Below are 19,824 nucleotides of genomic sequence, written 5' to 3' on the forward strand. Positions count from 1 at the left end.
TGCATTCGCTTTCTTAATCACGGACTCAACCTGCATGTTTACCTTTAGAGAATCCTGGACTAGCACTACCAGATCCCTTTGTACTTTAGCTTTATGTATTTTCTCACTGTTTAGAAAGTAGTCCATGCCTGTATTCTTTTTTCCAAAGTGCTAGACCTCGCATTTGCTCACATTGAATTCCATCAGCCATTACCTGGACCACTCCTCCAAACTGTCTATAATGTGAACAGCTGTGGCCCCAACACTGAACCCTGCGGGACACCACTTGTCACCGGCTGCCATTCTGAAAAAGAACCTTTTATCCCAACTCTCTGCCTTCTGTCAGACAGCCAATCCTCAATCCATACCAGTAGCTCACCTCGAACACCATGGGCCCTCACCCTGCTCAGCAGTCTCCCGTGTGGCACCTTATCAAAGGCCTTTTGGAAATCTAGGTAGACCACATCCACTGGGTTTCCCCGGTCTAACCTACTTGTCAACTCCAACAGGTTTGTCAGGCACGACCTCCCCTTACTAAATCCATGTTGACTTGTTCTAATCCGACCCTGCTCTTCCAAGAATTTAGAAACCTCATCCTTAATGATGGATTCTAGAATTTTACCAACAACCGAGGTTAGGCTAATTGGCCTATAATTGTCCATCTTTTGCCTTGATCCTTTCTTGAAGAAGGGGGTGATCTTCCAATCATCCGGGACTTTCCCCGACTCCAGTGACTTTTGAAAGATTTCAAACAACGCCTCCGTTATTTCCTCAGCCACCTCCCTCAGAACTCTAGGATGTAACCCATCGGGGCCAGGAGATTTATCAATTTTAGGACCTTTTAGCTTTTCTAGCACTTTCTCTTTTGTAATGGCAACCATACTCAACTCAGCCCCCTGACTCCCTTTAATTGTTGGGATATTACTCATGTCTTCCACTGTCTTTCCATGTAGCCAAACGAGTTTCCAATTCAAGGATTGATCTATTTTAAAGTGCAATACTTTCAGTTTGTTTGTTGAGTCAGTTTTGTATTTTATGTTTCTGAACAGGAAATAGCTACAATACCTGAGTCAATATCTCTGCAAACTGAGAGAGTTTGCTCAGCTCCACCAAATTCAACCAAGTCATATCAAGGATCCAGCGGAAAGGTTTCTGTGGACTGGCTTTCAGGTCAAGGGCTGCACCACCTGAACAATTAGACAAAGAATTCACCTTTAGTAAAATAATTCTTCAGTTTCTTAGTCAACATGCCTGCTTGAATCAAAACAATGGGCTGAATATTACAGGGGGACGGGGCGGTAGGGTTGTTGACTTGCTCACCCCACTTGGTTACAGCCAAACCTTGGCCTTAGCTTGCTTGAGCAATATCAAGCAGCACTTAACCACTGACCAGCTGAGCAATATTGAAATGACTGGGGTTTTGCAAGTAGGTCTTGGTTAGTTCACTGCAGTGTACACAATTTTTATTTTGCTGCACTTCCCGCACTGGTGTGGGTCACCAGAAACATTTTAGCTGCTTAAAAGAAATTTAAATAAATATTATAATTTATACATCCATTTTACCACATGGAACACACCAGGAGCTTCATGAATTCTCTACTTCCAATGAGAGTCTCTGGAATACGGAACCATACCTTTTATAAGGGTCTGGAATTCATTGTGCTTGATGTAACCTCGCTCAAGGTTAATTTTCAGAGGCAGCAATAAAGTGAAAAGGAACTTGTGAGTTTCATAAAGACCACGCACTGAATACTTAAAGACTTCATAGGTCAGGTAGTCAATAATATTGCTGATCCTCTTTGAAGCAACAGGTGACTTCTTAGATCTACATGAAGAAAAATCAAAAATCTTTAGTGTGCTTGTCAAACTCAGGGTGAGTTACATTTAAATTCCATTGTATGTAGTTCTTCAACAGCAGAACAGAAAGCTGAATTTCATATTGAAATCTTCCATTTCTTTACAAAAATTGTATATATAGAGCTGTACATATATCACTGTAAGGAAACTGTTAATCCTTAATTTTGGGTTTCCAGAAATGAAAGTGATGAGAAATGTCTATTGAGGTTAAGTGTCATGGTGGCTCTGACAGTTGGAAGGACTATTTTTCAGGGTGGGGTAGTTTTTCTCCCATGGCTCTGAGATTCTCCACATATTACATATACATAGTATATGTATACATAGTATATGTATGGGCGACTGACTGTGTGGAGTTTGCATGTTCTCCCCGTGTCTGCATGGGTTTCCTCCGGGTGCTTCGGTTTCCTCCCACAGTCCAAAGATGTGCAGGTCAGGTGAATTGGCCATGCTAAATTGCCCGTAGTGTTAGGTATAGGGGTAAATGTAGGGGTATGGGTGGGTTGCGCTTCGGCGGGTCGGTGTGGACTTGTTGGGCCGAAGGGCCTGTTTCCACACTGTAATATAATCTAATCTAATATGTGTGAAAAACATCAAATTTTACAGATAGGAAGTTCTGAAGCCTGCAGGGCTCTAACATTTATGTCTATTTACCATTTCCATGCCCCTCATGATTTTATACACCTCTATAAGGTCACCCCTCAGCTTCCGATGCTCCAGAGAAAACAGTCCCATTCTATTCAGCCTCTCCCTATAGCTTAAATCCTCCTTGTAAACATCCTTGTAAAGCTTTTCTGAACCCATTCAAGTTTCACAACATCCTTCCTGTAGGAAGGAGACCAGAATTGCACGCACTATTCCAAAAGTGGTCTAACCAATGCTGCAACGTGACCTCCCTACTCCTATACTCAATACTCAGACCAATAAAGGAAAGCATACCAAACGCCTTCTTCACTATCTATCTACCTGCGACTCCACTTTCAAGGAGTTATGAACCTGCACTCCAAGGTCTGTTTGTTCAGCAACACTCTCCAGGATCTTACCACTAAGTGTATAAGTTCTGCTCTGATTTGCTTTTCCGAAATGTAGCACCTTGCATTTATCTAAATTAAACTCCATCTGCCACCCCATTGGCCCATCTAATCAAGGCTCGAAGGTGCAGGCTCGAAGGGCTGAATGGCCTACTCCTGCACCTATTGTCTATTGTTTATTGTCTATCCTGTTGTAATCTGAGGTAACTTTCTCCGCTGTCCACTACACCTCCAATTTTGGTATCATCTGCAAACTCACTACCTATACCTCCTATGTTCACATCCAAATCATTTATATAAATGATGAAAAGCAGCGGACCGAGCACCGATCCTTGTGGCAGTCCACTGGTCACAGGCCTCCAGTCTGAAAAGCAACCCTCCTCCATCACCCTCTGTCTTCTACATTTGAGCCAGTTCTATATCCAAATGGCTTCTGATAACAATTCAGAAAAGGTTTGCATGGGACAAGGGCATCAGCATAAAAGTTGGCCTTTTGAGGTTAGCCCTGCTTGCCTATCCTGTCAGGGTTGATGGTCTCAGTTTGTGGCTGCCTTACCTTTCTTAATACTGTAAATGTTTCCCAGCTTCAATTCAGACTGCACAGAGTGAGTCAGGCTCACTCCTGATGCTATTAGTGTTTGTATTGATTATGAAGGAGCCAAGTAACTGAAGAAGTTTGTTCTCATTGGAGTTGAGAGGAAGAAGACTACCCCAGCTGTTTCATACATCAGACATTGAGTTGGATTTGTGTTTCCCATTTTTGGTGAACAAAATTGTGCCAATATAAGTAATTTCAGTGGGCTTGGTCATTCATGATATTCATGACATCTAATGAATACAAAGTAGGTTTCTGACCATGAAGGTTAGCAAACCCAACCTGCCTGAAAAGGTTTTGAGAATTTAACAGCACAGGTTTAACTCTTCATCAGGAAAATGACTTTTATCATCTTTCCTGATTAAATTCTACTGCCCATCCTTCTAAGAACTCAGAGCAGTCTGGAAAGTTCTGCCGAATTTGATTGATTGGTTGATTTATTGTTGCATATACAGTGAAAACTATTGTTTTGTGTGCTTTACAGGCAGATTGTACCATACAAAATACATCAGGGTCGCAGAACAGGGTGCAGAATAGAATCTTACAGCTGCAGAAAAGGTGCAGAGAGAGAGATCAGAATTAACATTGGGAACATCAAATATATGGAAGTCCTTCATTTCTGAAAGGGGAGGTGTTGGTGCAGCGATAATGCAATTTGATGAGTCATTCAAAGATGCAGATTAAGTCTCTGGGACAATTGCTCAAATCCTACCATGGCAGCTGGGGGAATATAAATTCAATCAATGTACTTCAAATCAGGCATGAGTAGAATTGTGACTGTGTAGGTCTGTCTTTCAGTACACTGAGAGGGCCTGTTTCCCTGTACAGTGTGTGGGCCTGGTTCCCAACATAGTTACAGAGGAACCTCAATTGTCCGAAAATCGGATTATCTGAAGGAGATCTCGAAGTCCCGATGGAAACATTACATCAAAGACGTGTTTACAACAGTGATTGCATCTTTTGTTTACAACGATTAAACAGGCACCGTCTCCAAATGACTGATCTCCCGCCCTCTCTCTCCCCACATATTCCCTGGAGTTCTACACAGGGGTGTACCCTAAACACCCCCTTCTCCAGATAATCTCTCAAACAGTGTCCTGCACAGGGCAAAGGTGGAACTTGTCAAAAAGTTGCAGCAAAATGTTGTGTGTGTGGCTGTGGCTGTATGTGTGTGTGTGCGATTTGTAGACCTACCCCACAAAGGCAACTGCAGCAGCAGTCTTATTGTTGTCCAGTCCAGTCCAGATGCCCCAGAGAGGGGGCGGGTGTGTATAGGGTTGGAGAGACAGTGTTGGGAGCGGGGATGGTGTTGGACGGGGTTGGGACGGGGGCGGCGTTGCATGAGGTTGGGGCGGGACAGTGTTTTGGGCGGGGTTGGGTTGAGGATGGGGCGGCAGTGTTGCACGGAGTTGGGGTTGGGGGTTGGGGCAGGGGCAGAGCTGGGAGAAGGGGCAGTGTTGGGCGGGGTTGGGTTTGGGGATGGAGGCGGTGTTGCACAGCTTTGTAGGCGGGGAAATGTTGCACTGCTTTGGGGCGGGGCAGTGTTGCGTGGGGGTTGGGGCGGGGGCAGTGTTGCACGGGTTTAGGGGTGGGGTCTCGTGCGCTGTGTGCTGCTGCAATTTCCTGAACAGGGAGCAGACTTTAAAAACTCCGAGCCCAGAGGAATAATTGATTATCCGAACGAAATAGTGCCCGCACATCACGTTCGGATAATCGAGGTTCCCCTGTAGTGGGTCACTTTCCTAATACACTGAGTGGGTCTGTTTCCCTGTACAGTGTGTGGGTCTGTTTCCCTGCACAGTGAGTTGGTTTGTTTCCGGGTACAGTGTGTGGGCCTGGTTCCCTGAAAAGTATGTGGGTCTGTTTCCCTGTACAGTGTGTGGGTCTGTTTCCCTGTACAGTGCGTGGATCTGTTTCCCTGTACAGTGTGTGGGTCTGTTTCCCTGTACAGTGTGTGGGCCTGTTTCCCTGTACAGTGTGTGGGTCTGTTTCCCTGTACAGTGCGTGGGCCTGTTTCCCTGTACAGTGTGTGGGCCTGTTTCCCTGTACAGTGTGTGGGTCTGTTTCCTGTACAATGTGTGGGTCTGTTTCCTGGCAGAGTGTATGGGTCTATTTCCCTTAGAGTAGTGCTGGGAAAGCACAGCAGATCAAGCAGCATCCGAGGAGCAGTAAAATCGACGTTTCGGGCAAAAGCCCTTCATCAGGAAGCCTATTCAATTTTCCTGCTCCTCGGATGCTGCCTGACCTGCTGTGCTTTTCCAGCAACACTCTAATCTAAACTCTGGTTTCCAGCATCTGCAGTCCTCACTTTTGCCGGAGTCTATTTCCCTGTATAGTGTGTGAACCTGTTTCCCTGTCCAGTATGTGGGACTGTTTCCTGGTACAGTGTATGGATCTGTTTTCTGATACAGAGAGTGGACGTGCTTCTCGGTTAAGTGTGTGGGTCTGATTCCTGGCAGAGTGTGTGGGTCTGTTTTTGGCTGCAGTGAAAGGGCCTTTTTCCCTGTAAAAAGTGTGTTGGTTTGTTTCCGGATACAGTGTGTGGGTCTATTTCCCTGTACAGTGTGTGGGCCTGTTTCCTGGTACAGTGTATGGGTCTATTTCTCTGCACAATGTGAGTGCCTGTTTCCTGGTACAGAGTGTGGGTCTGTTTCCTGGTACAGTGTGTGGGCCTGTTTCCCTGTATAGTGTGTTGGTTTGTTTCCAGATACTGTGTTTGGGTCTGTTTCCTGGTACAGTGTATGGGTCTATTTCCATGCACAGTGTGACTGCCTGTTTCCCGATACAGTGTGTGGGTCTGTTTCCCGATACAGTGTGTGGGCTTGTTTCCTGGAACAGTGTGTGGGCCTGTTTCCCAGTACAGTGTGTAGTCCTGTTTCCCTGAACCATGTGTTGGTCTGTTTCCTGGTACAGTGTGTGAGTCTGTTTCCCAGTTTAATATGTGGGCCTGTTTCCCTATACAGTGTGTGCGCCTGGTTTCCTGCACAGTATGTGGGCCTGTTTCCCTGTACAGTGTGTGGGTCTGTTTCTGGGTACAGTGTGTGGGTCTGTTTCCCTGTACAGCGTATGGATCTGTTACTCTGTGCAATGTGTGTTCTGTTTCACTCTACAGTGTGTGGGTCTGCCTCCTGGTTCATTGTGCGGACAGTTTCCCTGTAAAATATGTGGGCCTGTTTCCCTGTACAGTGAGTGGGCCTGTTTCCTTGTACGGTATGTGGGCCTGTTTCCCAGTTCAGTGTGTGGGCCTGTTTCCTTGTACGGTATGTGGGCCTGTTTCCCAGTTCAGTGTGTGGGCCTGTTTCCCTGTACAGTATGTGGGCCTATTTCCCTGTATAGTGTGTGGTTCTGTTTCCTAGTACAGTGTGTGACTCTGTTTCCCGGTACAGTGTGTGGGAATGCTTCTATGTACAATGTGTGGGTCTGTTTCCCTGTACTTTTCGTGGACCTGTTTACCTTTGCAGTGAGTGGTCTGTTTCCACTTAAAGTGTGTGAGTATATTTCCTTGAACAGTCTGTGGGTCTGTTTCCCTGAACAGTGTGTGGGTCTATTTCCCTGTGCAGTGTGGTCCTGTTTCCCTGTGCAATGTGTGTCCTGTTTCACTGTACAGTGTTTGGGTCTGCTTCCTGGATCAGTGTGTGGACCTGTACAATATGTGGGCCTGTTTCCCTGAACAGTGTGTGCGCCTGGTTCCCTGCACAGTATGTGGGCCTGTTTCCCTGTACAGTGTGTGGGTCTGTTTCCGGGTACAGTGTGTGGGCCTGTTTCCCTGTATAGTGTGTTGGTTTGTTTCCAGATACACTGTTTGGGTCTGTTTCCCTGTACAGTGTGTGGGTCTGTTTCCGGGTACAGTGTGTGGGTCTATTTCCATGCACAGTGTGACTGCCTGTTTGCCGATACAGTGTGTGGGTCTGTTTCCTGATACAGTGTGTGGGCTTGTTTCCTGGAACAGTGTGTGGGCCTGTTTCCCAGTACAGTGTGTAGTCCTGTTTCCCTGAACCATGTGTTGGTCTGTTTCTTGGTACAGTGTGTGAGTCTGTTTCCCAGTTTAATATGTGGGCCTGTTTCCCTATACAGTGTGTGCGCCTGGTTTCCTGCACAGTATGTGGGCCTGTTTCCCTGTACAGTGTGTGGGTCTGTTTCTGGGTACAGTGTGTGGGTCAGTTTCCCTGTACAGCGTATGGATCTGTTTCTCTGTGCAATGTGTGTCCTGTTTCACTGTACAGTGTGTGGGTCTGCCTCCTGGTTCATTGTGCGGACCAGTTTCCCTGTACAATATGTGGGCCTGTTTCCCTGTACAGTGTGTGGGTCTGGGTCCCTGCATAGTATGTGGGCCTGTTTCCCTGTACAGTGTGTGGGCCTGTTTACCTGTATAGTATGTTGGTTTATTTCCAGATACAGTGTTTGGGTCTTTGGGTCTGTTTCCCTGTACAGTGTGTGGGCCTGGTTCCCTGCACAGTATGTGGGCCTGTTTCCCGATACAGTGTGTGGGCTTGTTTCCTGGAAGAGTGTGTGGACCTGTTTCCCTGTACAGTGTGTAGTCCTGTTTCCCTATACAGTGTGTAGTCCTGTTTCCCTGAACCATGTGTTGGTCTGTTTCCTGGTACAGTGCATGAGTCTGTTTCCCAGTTCAATGTGAGGGCCTGTTTCCCTATACAGTGAGTGCGCCTGGTTTCCTGTACAGTATGTGGGCCTGTTTCCCTGTACAGTGTGTGGGTCTGTTTCTCTGTACAGCATATGGATCTGTTTCCCTGTGCAATGTGTGTCCTGTTTCACTGTACTGTGTGTGGGTCTGCTTCCTGGTTCATTGTGTGGACCAGTTTCCCTGTACTATGTGGGCCTGTTTCCCTGAACAGTGTATGGGTTTTTGTCCCGGTACATTGTGTGGGGCTGCTTCCTAGTTCAGTGTGTGGGCCTGTTTCCCTGTACAATATGTGGGCCTGTTATCCTATACAGTGTGTGGCCCTGGTTCCCTGCACAGTATGTGGGTCTGTTTCCCTGAACAGTGTGTGCGCCTGGTTCCCTGCACAGTATGTGGGCCTGTTTCCCTGTACAGTGTGTGGGTCTGTTTCCGGGTACAGTGTGTGGGCCTGTTTCCCTTTATAATGTGTTGGTTTGTTTCCAGATACACTGTTTGGGTCTGTTTCCCTGTACAGTGTGTGGGTCTGTTTCCGGGTACAGTGTGTGGGTCTATTTCCATGCACAGTGTGACTGCCTGTTTCCCGATACAGTGTGTGAGTCTGTTTCCCAGTACAATGTGTAGTCCTGTTTCCCTGAACCATGTGTTGGTCTGTTTCCTGGTACAGTGCGTGAGTCTGTTTCCCAGTTTAATATGTGGGCCTGTTTCCCTATACAGTGTGTGCGCCTGGTTTCCTGCACAGTATGTGGGTCTGTTTCCCTGTATAGTGTGTGGGTCTGTTTCTGGGTACAGTGTGTGGGTCTGTTTCCCTGTACAGCGTATGGATCTGTTTCCCTGTGCAATGTGTTTCCTGTTTCACTGTACAGTGTGTGGGTCTGCTTCCTGGTTCATTGTGTGGACCAGTTTCCCTGTACAATATGTGGGCCTGTTTCCCTGTACAGTGTGTGGGCCTGTTTGCCTGTATAGTGTGTTGGTTTATTTCCAGATACAGTGTTTGGGTCTTTGGGTCTGTTTCCCTGTACAGTGTGTGGGCCTGGTTCCCTGCACAGTATGTGGGCCTGTTTCCCTGTACAGTGTGTGGGTCTGTTTCCGGTACAGTGTGTTGGCCTTTTTCCATGTAAAATGTGTGGGTCTGTTTCTGGGTACAGTGTGTGAGCCTGTTTCCCTGTATAGTGTGTTGGTTTGTTTCCAGATACAGTGTTTGGGTCTGTTTCCTGGTACAGTGTATGGGTCTATTTCCATGCACAGTGTGAGTGCCTGTTTCCCGATACAGTGTGTGGGTCTGTTTCCTCATACAGCGTGTGGACCTGTTTCCCAGTACAGTGTATAGTCCTGTTTCCCTGAACCATGTATTGGTCTGTTTCCTGATACAATGCGTGAGTCTGTTTCCCAGTTCAATGTGTGGGCCTGTTTCCCTATATACTGTGTGCGCCTGGTTTCCTGCATAGTATGTGGGCCTGTTTCCCTGTACAGTGTGTGGGTCTGTTTCTGGGTACAGTGTGTGGGTCTGTTTCCCTGTACAGCGTATCGATCTGTTTCCCTGTGCAATGTGTGTCCTGTTTCACTGTACTGTGTGTGGGTGTGCTTCCTGTTTCATTGTGTGGACCAGTTTCCCTGTACAATATGTGGGCCTGTTTCCCTTAACAGTGTATGGGTTTTTGTCCTGGTACATTGTGTGGGGCTGCTTCCTGGTTCAGTGTGTGGGCCTGTTTCCCTGTACAGTGTGTGGGTTTTTGTCCTGGTACAGTGTTGTGGTCTGTTTTCTCGTACATTGTGTGAGCCTGTTTCCCTGTTAAGGCCTGTTGACTGTACAGTGTGTCGGCCCGTATCCTGCTACAGTGTGTGGATCGGTTTCCCAGTGCACTGTGTGTGTCTGTTTCCTTGTACAATGTGTGGACCTCTTTCCCTGAATAGTGTGTAGGTCTGCTTCCAGTAGAGTGAGTCTGCCTGTTCCCCGGTACAGTGTGAGTACCTATTTCTCTGCATAGTGTGTGGGTCTGTTTCCCTGTACTGTGTGAGGGCCTGTTTCCCTGTAGCGTGTGGTGCCTGTTTCTTTGTACAGTGTGTCAGTCTGTTTCCCAGTACAGTGTGTGGGCCTGTTTCCCTGAACAGTGTGTAGGTCTGTTTCCCCATACTGTGAGTGGGCCTGTTTCCCTGTACAGTGAGTGGGTCTTTTTCCCTATACAGTGTGTGGGCCTGTATGCCTGTACAGTGTGAGTGTCTGTTTCCTGGTGCAGTGTATGGGTCTGTTTCCCTGTACAGTGTGTACGCCTGTTTCCCTGTACACTGGGTGGGTCTATTTCCCGGTACAGTGTACGTGTCTGATTCCCTGTACAGTGTGTGGGTCTGTTTCCCTGTACTGTGTGGGGGCCTGTTTCCCTGTAGCGTGTGGTGCCTGTTTCTTTGTACAGTGTGTCAGTCTGTTTCCCAGTACAGTGTGTGGGCCTGTTTCCCTGAACAGTGTGTAGGTCTGTTTCCCCATACTGTGAGTGGGCCTGTTTCCCTGTACAGTGAGTGGGTCTTTTTCCCTATACAGTGTGTGGGCCTGTATGCCTGTACAGTGTGAGTGTCTGTTTCCTGGTGCAGTGTATGGGTCTGTTTCCCTGTACAGTGTGTACGCCTGTTTCCCTGTACACTGGGTGGGTCTATTTCCCGGTACAGTGTACGTGTCTGATTCCCTGTACAGTGTGTGGGTCTGTTTCCCTGTACTGTGTGGGGGCCTGTTTCCCTGTAGCGTGTGGTGCCTGTTTCTTTGTATAGTGTGTCAGTCTGTTTCCCTGAACAGTGTGTAGGTCTGTTTCCCCATACTGTGAGTGGGCCTGTTTTCCTGTACAGTGAGTGGGTCTTTTTCCCTATACAGTGTGTGGGCCTGTATGCCTGTACAGTGTGAGTGTCTGTTTCCTGGTGCAGTGTATGGGTCTGTTTCCCTGTACAGTGTGTACGCCTGTTTCCCTGTACACTGGGTGGGTCTATTTCCCGGTACAGTGTACGTGTCTGATTCCCTGTACAGTGTGTGGGTCTGTTTCCCTGTACTGTGTGAGGGCCTGTTTCCCTGTAGCGTGTGGTGCCTGTTTCTTTGTATAGTGTGTCAGTCTGTTTCCCTGAACAGTGTGTAGGTCTGTTTCCCCATACTGTGAGTGGGCCTGTTTTCCTGTACAGTGAGTGGGTCTTTTTCCCTATACAGTGTGTGGGCCTGTATGCCTGTACAGTGTGAGTGTCTGTTTCCTGGTGCAGTGTATGGGTCTGTTTCCCTGTACAGTGTGTACGCCTGTTTCCCTGTACACTGGGTGGGTCTATTTCCCGGTACAGTGTACGTGTCTGATTCCCTGTACAGTGTGTGGGTCTGTTTCCCTGTACTGTGTGAGGGCCTGTTTCCCTGTAGCGTGTGGTGCCTGTTTCTTTGTATAGTGTGTCAGTCTGTTTCCCTGAACAGTGTGTAGGTCTGTTTCCCCATACTGTGAGTGGGCCTGTTTTCCTGTACAGTGAGTGGGTCTTTTTCCCTATACAGTGTGTGGGCCTGTATGCCTGTACAGTGTGAGTGTCTGTTTCCTGGTGCAGTGTATGGGTCTGTTTCCCTGTACAGTGTGTACGCCTGTTTCCCTGTACACTGGGTGGGTCTATTTCCCGGTACAGTGTACGTGTCTGATTCCCTGTACAGTGTGTGGGTCTGTTTCCCTGTACTGTGTGAGGGCCTGTTTCCCTGTAGCGTGTGGTGCCTGTTTCTTTGTATAGTGTGTCAGTCTGTTTCCCTGAACAGTGTGTAGGTCTGTTTCCCCATACTGTGAGTGGGCCTGTTTTCCTGTACAGTGAGTGGGTCTTTTTCCCTATACAGTGTGTGGGCCTGTATGCCTGTACAGTGTGAGTGTCTGTTTCCTGGTGCAGTGTATGGGTCTGTTTCCCTGTACAGTGTGTACGCCTGTTTCCCTGTACACTGGGTGGGTCTATTTCCCGGTACAGTGTACGTGTCTGATTCCCTGTACAGTGTGTGGGTCTGTTTCCCTGTACTGTGTGAGGGCCTGTTTCCCTGTAGCGTGTGGTGCCTGTTTCTTTGTATAGTGTGTCAGTCTGTTTCCCTGAACAGTGTGTAGGTCTGTTTCCCCATACTGTGAGTGGGCCTGTTTTCCTGTACAGTGAGTGGGTCTTTTTCCCTATACAGTGTGTGGGCCTGTATGCCTGTACAGTGTGAGTGTCTGTTTCCTGGTGCAGTGTATGGGTCTGTTTCCCTGTACAGTGTGTACGCCTGTTTCCCTGTACACTGGGTGGGTCTATTTCCCGGTACAGTGTACGTGTCTGATTCCCTGTACAGTGTGTGGGTCTGTTTCCCTGTACTGTGTGAGGGCCTGTTTCCCTGTAGCGTGTGGTGCCTGTTTCTTTGTATAGTGTGTCAGTCTGTTTCCCTGAACAGTGTGTAGGTCTGTTTCCCCATACTGTGAGTGGGCCTGTTTTCCTGTACAGTGAGTGGGTCTTTTTCCCTATACAGTGTGTGGGCCTGTATGCCTGTACAGTGTGAGTGTCTGTTTCCTGGTGCAGTGTATGGGTCTGTTTCCCTGTACAGTGTGTACGCCTGTTTCCCTGTACACTGGGTGGGAAACAATTATTTTTACAAGATGGTTACATTTTGGGGCTGTCAGTAAATTAGGGTAACATAAAGGCAGATTTGAATTTCACCGATAGCAAACTGGATTGTTAAGATTAAAGGTGTCCCTTAGTTGTTTTCGTGGGAAGGTATTCACACTTGTAGACAATGGTAGATTGTGTTAAAAGTGAATAGTCTCCAAGTCTCAGGTATTGAGAATGCCAGACTATAATTTTTTTTGCTTTAGATTAGTTACTTGAGTCCAATAGTTGGAAACTAAAGGTTAGCTAATGAACATTTCTATCTGACTGGATACAAGAAGACTCATATGATTCATGCTGCCATGGAGATTGACCTTGACAGAGGAGGGGTCTACAAAAAGCCATTTGTAGGACTGGGTTATTGGCTTTCCAAAAGATATCCCAGAGGTTCACAAGTTAATCTGCCAGAATCGAAGAGGAAGCCAAATAGCAAAGTTAACAAGAACAAATTTCTATGTTTACCTTGCGGGAATGCAGATGGAACCTCATGCTCAAATTGGAAAGGCCAAATTTTTAAGGATTTAAAATGAGGCTGCAAGATTTGCTTAACTTGAGTTGGGGAGATAATGTCCAGGAAACTGCTGGAAAGGAAGACTTTTGGCAAAAATATGACAGAACAATTAGAATTTGAGCATGAATTCCACATTGATTAGACCCAAATACTCCATACAATGAAGGTGATGAAGGGTGTTTTAATTGGATTGTTTAAGATAACTAAAAGAGTTGAAAGGGCAGACAGAGAAACGATTTCCTCTGGCAGGAGAATCAAGAGCAAGACTGTGTAAAATTAAAGCCAGACAACAAAAGGATAATGTCAGGAATCATTTCTTCACACAGAGTAGAAGAGACCCTAACCTTTCACTTTGTAAAAAGCCTTGGACCCTGCAGGTCAATTCAAAATGTTTAGACTCAGACCAGGGCACGCACTTCACCGGAAGCGCAATGAAACTGGCCTGCCGCCTCCTAGGCATCAGACAGCGCTTCCACGTCCCGTTCCATCCCCAGAGCTCCGGGATGGTCGAGCGCATGAACCGGACCCTCAAAGCAGCGATCGCGAGGGCGATCGCCGAAACAGGGCAGGGCTGGGTGGACGTTCTGCCCTGCATACTGATGCGCTTAAGGGCCACCCCAGGCCGCTCCACTTGCCTCACTCCCTTCGAGCTCATGACGGGGAGGGCCATGCGACTACCAGAGAACGTCATGGTCGGGGGGGAAGACATGGCCCCCCTGAGGGACAGGGTGACGTGCTATATCAGGCAGCTGGACACGCAGCTGCGGGCCCTTAGACAAACTGCGCGCGACCAGCAGGACATTAGGGACCAGGCAAAACTGCAGCCGCATCTGCCCGCCCAACCCCTTCCCGGCGTTGGGGACAAAGTCCTGGTTAGGGCTGCCCCCGACCGGCCCGGCTTCGCCCCCCGGTGGCTGGGACCGCACGAAATCATCCTCACCAGCGACACGTGCGCCTGTGTCGACATGAAGGGAAAGGGCAGGTGGAAACACTGGTCCCAGCTTAAATCCTACCCTTAAGCCCCGACCAGACAGACTCTCCCCCCCCCCCCTTTTGACTTGACTCTAACCGCCCCTCTTTCTCCTTACAGTGCAACGAGTGGACCAGTTCCAGGGAGACCTGCTCCTACACACACTAACCCTACACCCTTGGTAAGGGTGCCTCTCCCCCTCTCTTCCCACTGAGCACCGCTCTCCTCCCTGCTCTCCTCTTCGCCCTACGACTAGTGCCTTCCTTCCCCGAAATATATGACAAATTCTACCGCCACGGTGTTGCCTTCAACGCGTCCGACGCCATCTGTATCCCCTGTGATCGACGCGTTCTACAACGCCTGGCTGGAAGTTCTCCCGGGCGTACAGACACTCTGGTTATTCTGCACTTCGGAGCGCGACCCGCGGCCGACCTGCCTCCGGCGTGCTGAGGCGATGGACTTGGGGGGGTTGCATGTTCGGGACAATGTGTGCCATGCTGGAGGACCTCTCCTCAGCCCCAGCCTTTGATGCCTTTACTGTACGGGATCTGTCTGTTTGCGGATATTACGAGCCTACTAATGCTGCGGTAGTCTCTTTGTATTTGTGCTTTCCACCCGCCCCGACCACACCGCCCCCAACCACGACTCCCGAGATATTGTCATGCCCCTCTCTGGGACCAGGGCCGGTGGGGGGACTGGTATTGTGGGATGAGGGAGAGGCCCTTTATGACAACGTCCGACACGAGGTCGTGCCTGTGCTGGTCAATATATTGGGCATCCGGGTACTGGACTATTGCACAGCACAGGTACGCAACCTATACGCCATGATGGGGAAGGAGATTATAGAGAGGGCCATAGACGCCATGGGGGTAACCCACTACCGAAATGACATACATAACATGCACACACAACGACACAGACGGGACATAGTCAACGATGCTCTCACAGCACTCAACACGGGAACATCCGTAGTAAACTCCCTAAACATCCAGGGCCTTAACGAAAAGGTCGAGCAACTAAAAGGGGTAATGAGGGACCTGCTACAGAGGTCTCTCACAAATCAGGCAGACCAGGCACGCCTGGGGGAAGAGGGAGCATACACCCAGCTCGACAGCATTGCAGTCCTGGAGACACACGTCCACACCATTAACCACCTTATAGACCGGGAAAGGGAAAACACGGCCCATATCCACGAGGGACAGCTGTGCCATGCATATGGCCTGTGGACGGTAGCCCAGATCTGGCATAATCTTGACCAGGTCCAAAGGGGGGAGGTGCCCGACTGGATCGACAGTGCCAAACTGGCCTCACTCGCGGGGCGCTCCGGGCCGCTCGACAGCCGGACTCTGAAGGGTATGACCAGAGCATACCCAGTGATGCCCGACTTTGAGGTCAGTGAGGCGATAGGAGTCGGGATTGTCCTCCTGATCCCCGTGGTCACCCCAGAGTCGGGGCCGTTTCCCCTGTTTCACATTGAGAACATCGGAGTCATACGGGAAAACGCTTCCCTCAACTATCGATTAGCTCACCACACAGCCATATCTCGAAACGGCGCTGTGTACGGGGTGCCGCTTACAGGCTGCAAGCAGCGGGGGGCAATTACCATCTGCCCTCACCCCTTACGAAGGAGTGAAACAGCGGACTGCGGGTTCAACGGGACACAGGGCTGCACCCTTGAAATCGAACCCACGGGCCCCCACTTCACTAGGGCAGGGTATGGTGGGGGGGGGGGACGATATTGTGTCTCCACTCTTGAAACCTCATTTTGGTATAACGGACTGCAGTGCCCGATTCCCCAGCACGAGTTCTGCTTCGCCCCCAGGCGCCCAGTCATGGGTGGGCAAGCTCACATCTCAGAGCTCTGACGACGGAACCCCGAGTCCATACAAACTACTGATAAATTCAGGGACACCCTCAGGGAATATCAGGAGCCTGAACAAGCCCCCATCCCACATTTGGCTGAGGTCTTACGGGAGCTTAGGACCCGGGTAGGACACTCAGTGAAATTGTATCACCAGTTGCAGTCGCATGTAAAGGACCTAGAGGAGGACACAGACACAGCTCTGCAGTCCCAGGGGTGGGCGCAGAGGGTGTGGGATTGGGCCTGAACGTAAACATCCATCCCTGGATCCGAATCATCTCGCACACCATTGTAGGCATACAGTCACTACTGGCTCTGGCCTGGCTCCTGCTGGCGTGTCTTTCATGCCGCCAGTACAAGAAACAAAAGGCCAGGAAGACCATTCTCCACGCCATCGACTCCTGGTGGGCGATCAGGCACCGTGAGCTCACAGGGCTCGAGTTAATGTGACCTTCTCCCGGGACTATCCAAAGGCCCCATGACTGCAACATGACGGCCGGCGGAATGTACCGGGCGACGAGCCGACTTTTAAAATATCGGCATCGGGGGTGTGGACGTGTCCAACCCCTTGCCGAAAGGGGGGACTGCAAGCGGGCATCAGAGCCGCCCTGCTTTTTTTTAGATTTTTTTAAAATTAGATAGATTAGATTACTTACAGTGTGGAAACAGGCCCTTCGGCCCAGCAAGTCCACACCAACCCGCCGAAGCGCAACCCACCCATACCCCTACATTTACCCCTTACCTAACACTACGGGCAATTTAGCATGGCCAATTCACCTGACCTGCACATTTTTGGACTGTGGGAGGAAACCGGAGCACCCGGAGGAAACCCACGCAGACACGGGGAGAACGTGCAAACTCCACACAGTCAGTCGCCTGAGGTGGGAATTGAACCCGGGTCTCTGGCGCTGTGAGGCAGCAGTGCTAACCACTGTGCCACCGTGCCGCCCATACCACTGTGCCACCGTGCCGCCACGGGACTATGCCTACATCGGGAATCTATAAGAATTCATGTTGTGTTTTAAACAGCATTCGCAACTTTAAACCCACAAAACTCAGCAGCTGCCAGTCCGCCCATGTGACCGGGAGATAGGAGACAGAGGACAGATAAAATCCACACTATACCAACACTACCCATGACTCATGGACCAAAACTCCGGAATTAATTAATATGGAAACCCATCTCCTAATCACATCAAGAGACTGACTGAAACACACCCATACCCATCGATACGGAGCCACCCTGACACAAAGGACAGGCATCCACCAGACAGGAACGGACAGACCAATACACACCAACATCCCAAGGGAACAAAGAGGGGGTGCTAGCCCCTGCCCTCACAGAGAGAGACAAGCAGATAATACCCGGACCCGTTTTACATAAACCAATTAGCACCCTATTGTGTGTGCCCTGCAATTCTCCTGGGACGGCAGGAAACATTCTATTTGCACCTACTCCAGTGATGATGGGGAACTATCATCCCATTCATCCTCAAATTCCACACATCCTGACAACTAAAAGTATATAATATGTAGCTGCGCGCGGGAACAGCAGAGCAGCCGAGATTCGGACCTCGGTTGGTCTCCGCCGGCGTTACTGTAGCAATAAACGTTACCGATTGTTGAACCGCACTCTGAGCTCGGACTGATATCATTTCATCCGCGCTAACAAGTGTATGGGTTTTTTTCCCGGTACATTGTGTGGGGCTGCTTCCTGGTTCAGTGTGTGGGCCTGTTTCCCTGTACAGTGTGTGGGTTTTTGTCCTGGTACAGTGTTGTGGTCTGTTTTCTCGTACAATGTGTGAGCCTGTTTCCCTGTACAGTGTTATGGCTTGTTGACTGTGCAGTGTGTTGGCCCGTATCCTGCTACAGTGTGTGGATCGGTTTCCCAGTGCACTGTGTGTGCCTGTTTCCTTGTACAGTGTGTGGACCTGTTTCCCTGAATAGTGTGTAGGTCTGCTTCCAGTAGAGTGAGTCTGCCTGTTCCCCGGTACAGTGTGAGTACCTATTTCTCTGCATAGTGTGTGGGTCTGTTTCCCTGTACTGTGTGAGGGCCTGTTTCCCTGTAGCGTGTGGTGCCTGTTTCTTTGTACAGTGTGTCAGTCTGTTTCCCAGTACAGTGTGTGGGCCTGTTTCCCTGAACAGTGTGTAGGTCTGTTTCCCCATACTGTGAGTGGGCCTGTTTCCCTGTACAGTGAGTGGGTCTTTTTCCCTATACAGTGTGTGGGCCTGTATGCCTTTACGGTGTGAGTGTCTGTTTCCTGGTACCGTGTATGGGTCTGTTTCCCTGTACAGTGTGTGCGCCTGTTTCCCTGTACACTGGGTGGGTCTATTTCCTGGTACAGTGTATGTGTCTGATTCCCTGTACAGTGTGTGGGTCTGTTTCCCAGTACCGTGTGTTGGTCTGTTTCCTGGTACAGTGCGTAAGTCTGTTTCCCAGTTCAGTGTGTGGGCCTGTTTCCCTGTACAGTATGTGGGCCTATTTCCCTGTATAGTGTGTGGCTCTGTTTCCTAGTACAGTGTGTGACTCTGTTTCCCGGTACAGTGTGTGGGAATGTTTCTGTGTACAATGTGTGGGTCTGTTTCCCTGTACTTTTTGTGGACCTGTTTCCCTTTGCAGTGAGTGGTTCTGTTTCCTGTTAAAGTGTGTGAGTATATTTCCCTGAACAGTGTGTGGGTCTGTTTCCCTAAACAATGTGTGGGTCTATTTCCCTGTGCAGTGTGGACCTGTTTCCCTGTACAATATGTGGGCCTGTTTCCCTGTACAGTGTGTGGGTCTGGTTCCCTGCACAGTATGTGGGCCTGTTTCCCTGTACAGTGTGTGGGTCTGTTTCCGGGTACAGTGTGTGGGCCTGTTTACCTGTATAGTGTGTTGGTTTGTTTCCTGATACAGTGTTTGGGTCTTTGGGTCTGTTTCCCTGTACAATGTGTGGGCCTGGTTTCCTGTACAGTGTGTGGGCCTGGTTCCCTGCACAGTATGTGGGCCTGTTTTCCTGTACAGTGTGTTGGTCTGTTTCCGGGTACAGTATGTGGGCCTGTATCCCTGTATAGTGTGTTGGTTTGTTTCCAGATACTGTGTTTGGGTCTGTTTCCTGGTACAGTGTATGGGTCTATTTCCATGCACAGTGTGAGTGCCTGTTTACCGATACAGTATGTGGGTCTGTTTCCCGATACAGCGTGTGGGCTTGTTTCCTGGAACAGTGTGTGGGCCTGTTTCCCAGTACAGTGTGTAGTCCTGTTTCCCTGAACCATGTGTTGGTCTGTTTCCTGGTACAGTGCGTGAGTCTGTTTCTGGGTACAGTGTGTGGGTCTGTTTCCCTATACAGTGTGTGCGCCTGGTTTCCTGTACAGTGTGTGGGTCTGTTTCCCTGTACAGCGTATGGATCTGTTTCCCTGTGCAATGTGTGTCCTGTTTCACTGTACAGTGTGTGGGTCTGCTTCCTGGTTCATTGTGTGGACCAGTTTCCTTGTACAATATGTGGGCCTGTTTCCCTGAACAGTGTGCAAGCAGGCATCAGAGCCACCCTGCTTTTGCCACGGGACTATGCCTATATCGGGAAACTATAAGAATTCATTTTGTGTTTTAAACAGCAGTCGCAGCTTTAAACCCACAGAACTCAGCAGCTGCCGGTCCGCCCACGTGACCGGGAGATAGGAGACAGAGGACAGATCAAATCCACACTAGACTAACACTACCCATGACTCATGGACCAAAACTCCGGAATTAATTAAATATGGAAACCCATCTCCTAATCACATCAAGAGACTGA

The 19,824-nt window shown here is 49.2% G+C and overlaps 1 protein-coding gene across 1 annotated transcript in view; it reads right to left on the bottom strand.

The window, feature by feature from the left end:
* The window catches only part of LOC122540179 (dynein axonemal heavy chain 8-like), a 1,249,383-nt gene that overhangs the window by 76,494 nt on the left and 1,153,065 nt on the right, over positions 1-19,824 (bottom strand). The window contains exons 78-79 of the mRNA XM_043675521.1: positions 1,614-1,804; positions 1,045-1,166 (exon numbers count right to left, since the gene is read on the bottom strand). Coding sequence (XP_043531456.1) covers positions 1,045-1,166; positions 1,614-1,804 — 313 coding nt within the window. The remainder of the gene's footprint in view (positions 1-1,044; positions 1,167-1,613; positions 1,805-19,824) is intronic.

The sequence above is a fragment of the Chiloscyllium plagiosum genome, chromosome 3 (genome assembly GCF_004010195.1).
Source record: "Chiloscyllium plagiosum isolate BGI_BamShark_2017 chromosome 3, ASM401019v2, whole genome shotgun sequence".
Lineage (NCBI taxonomy): Eukaryota > Metazoa > Chordata > Chondrichthyes > Orectolobiformes > Hemiscylliidae > Chiloscyllium > Chiloscyllium plagiosum.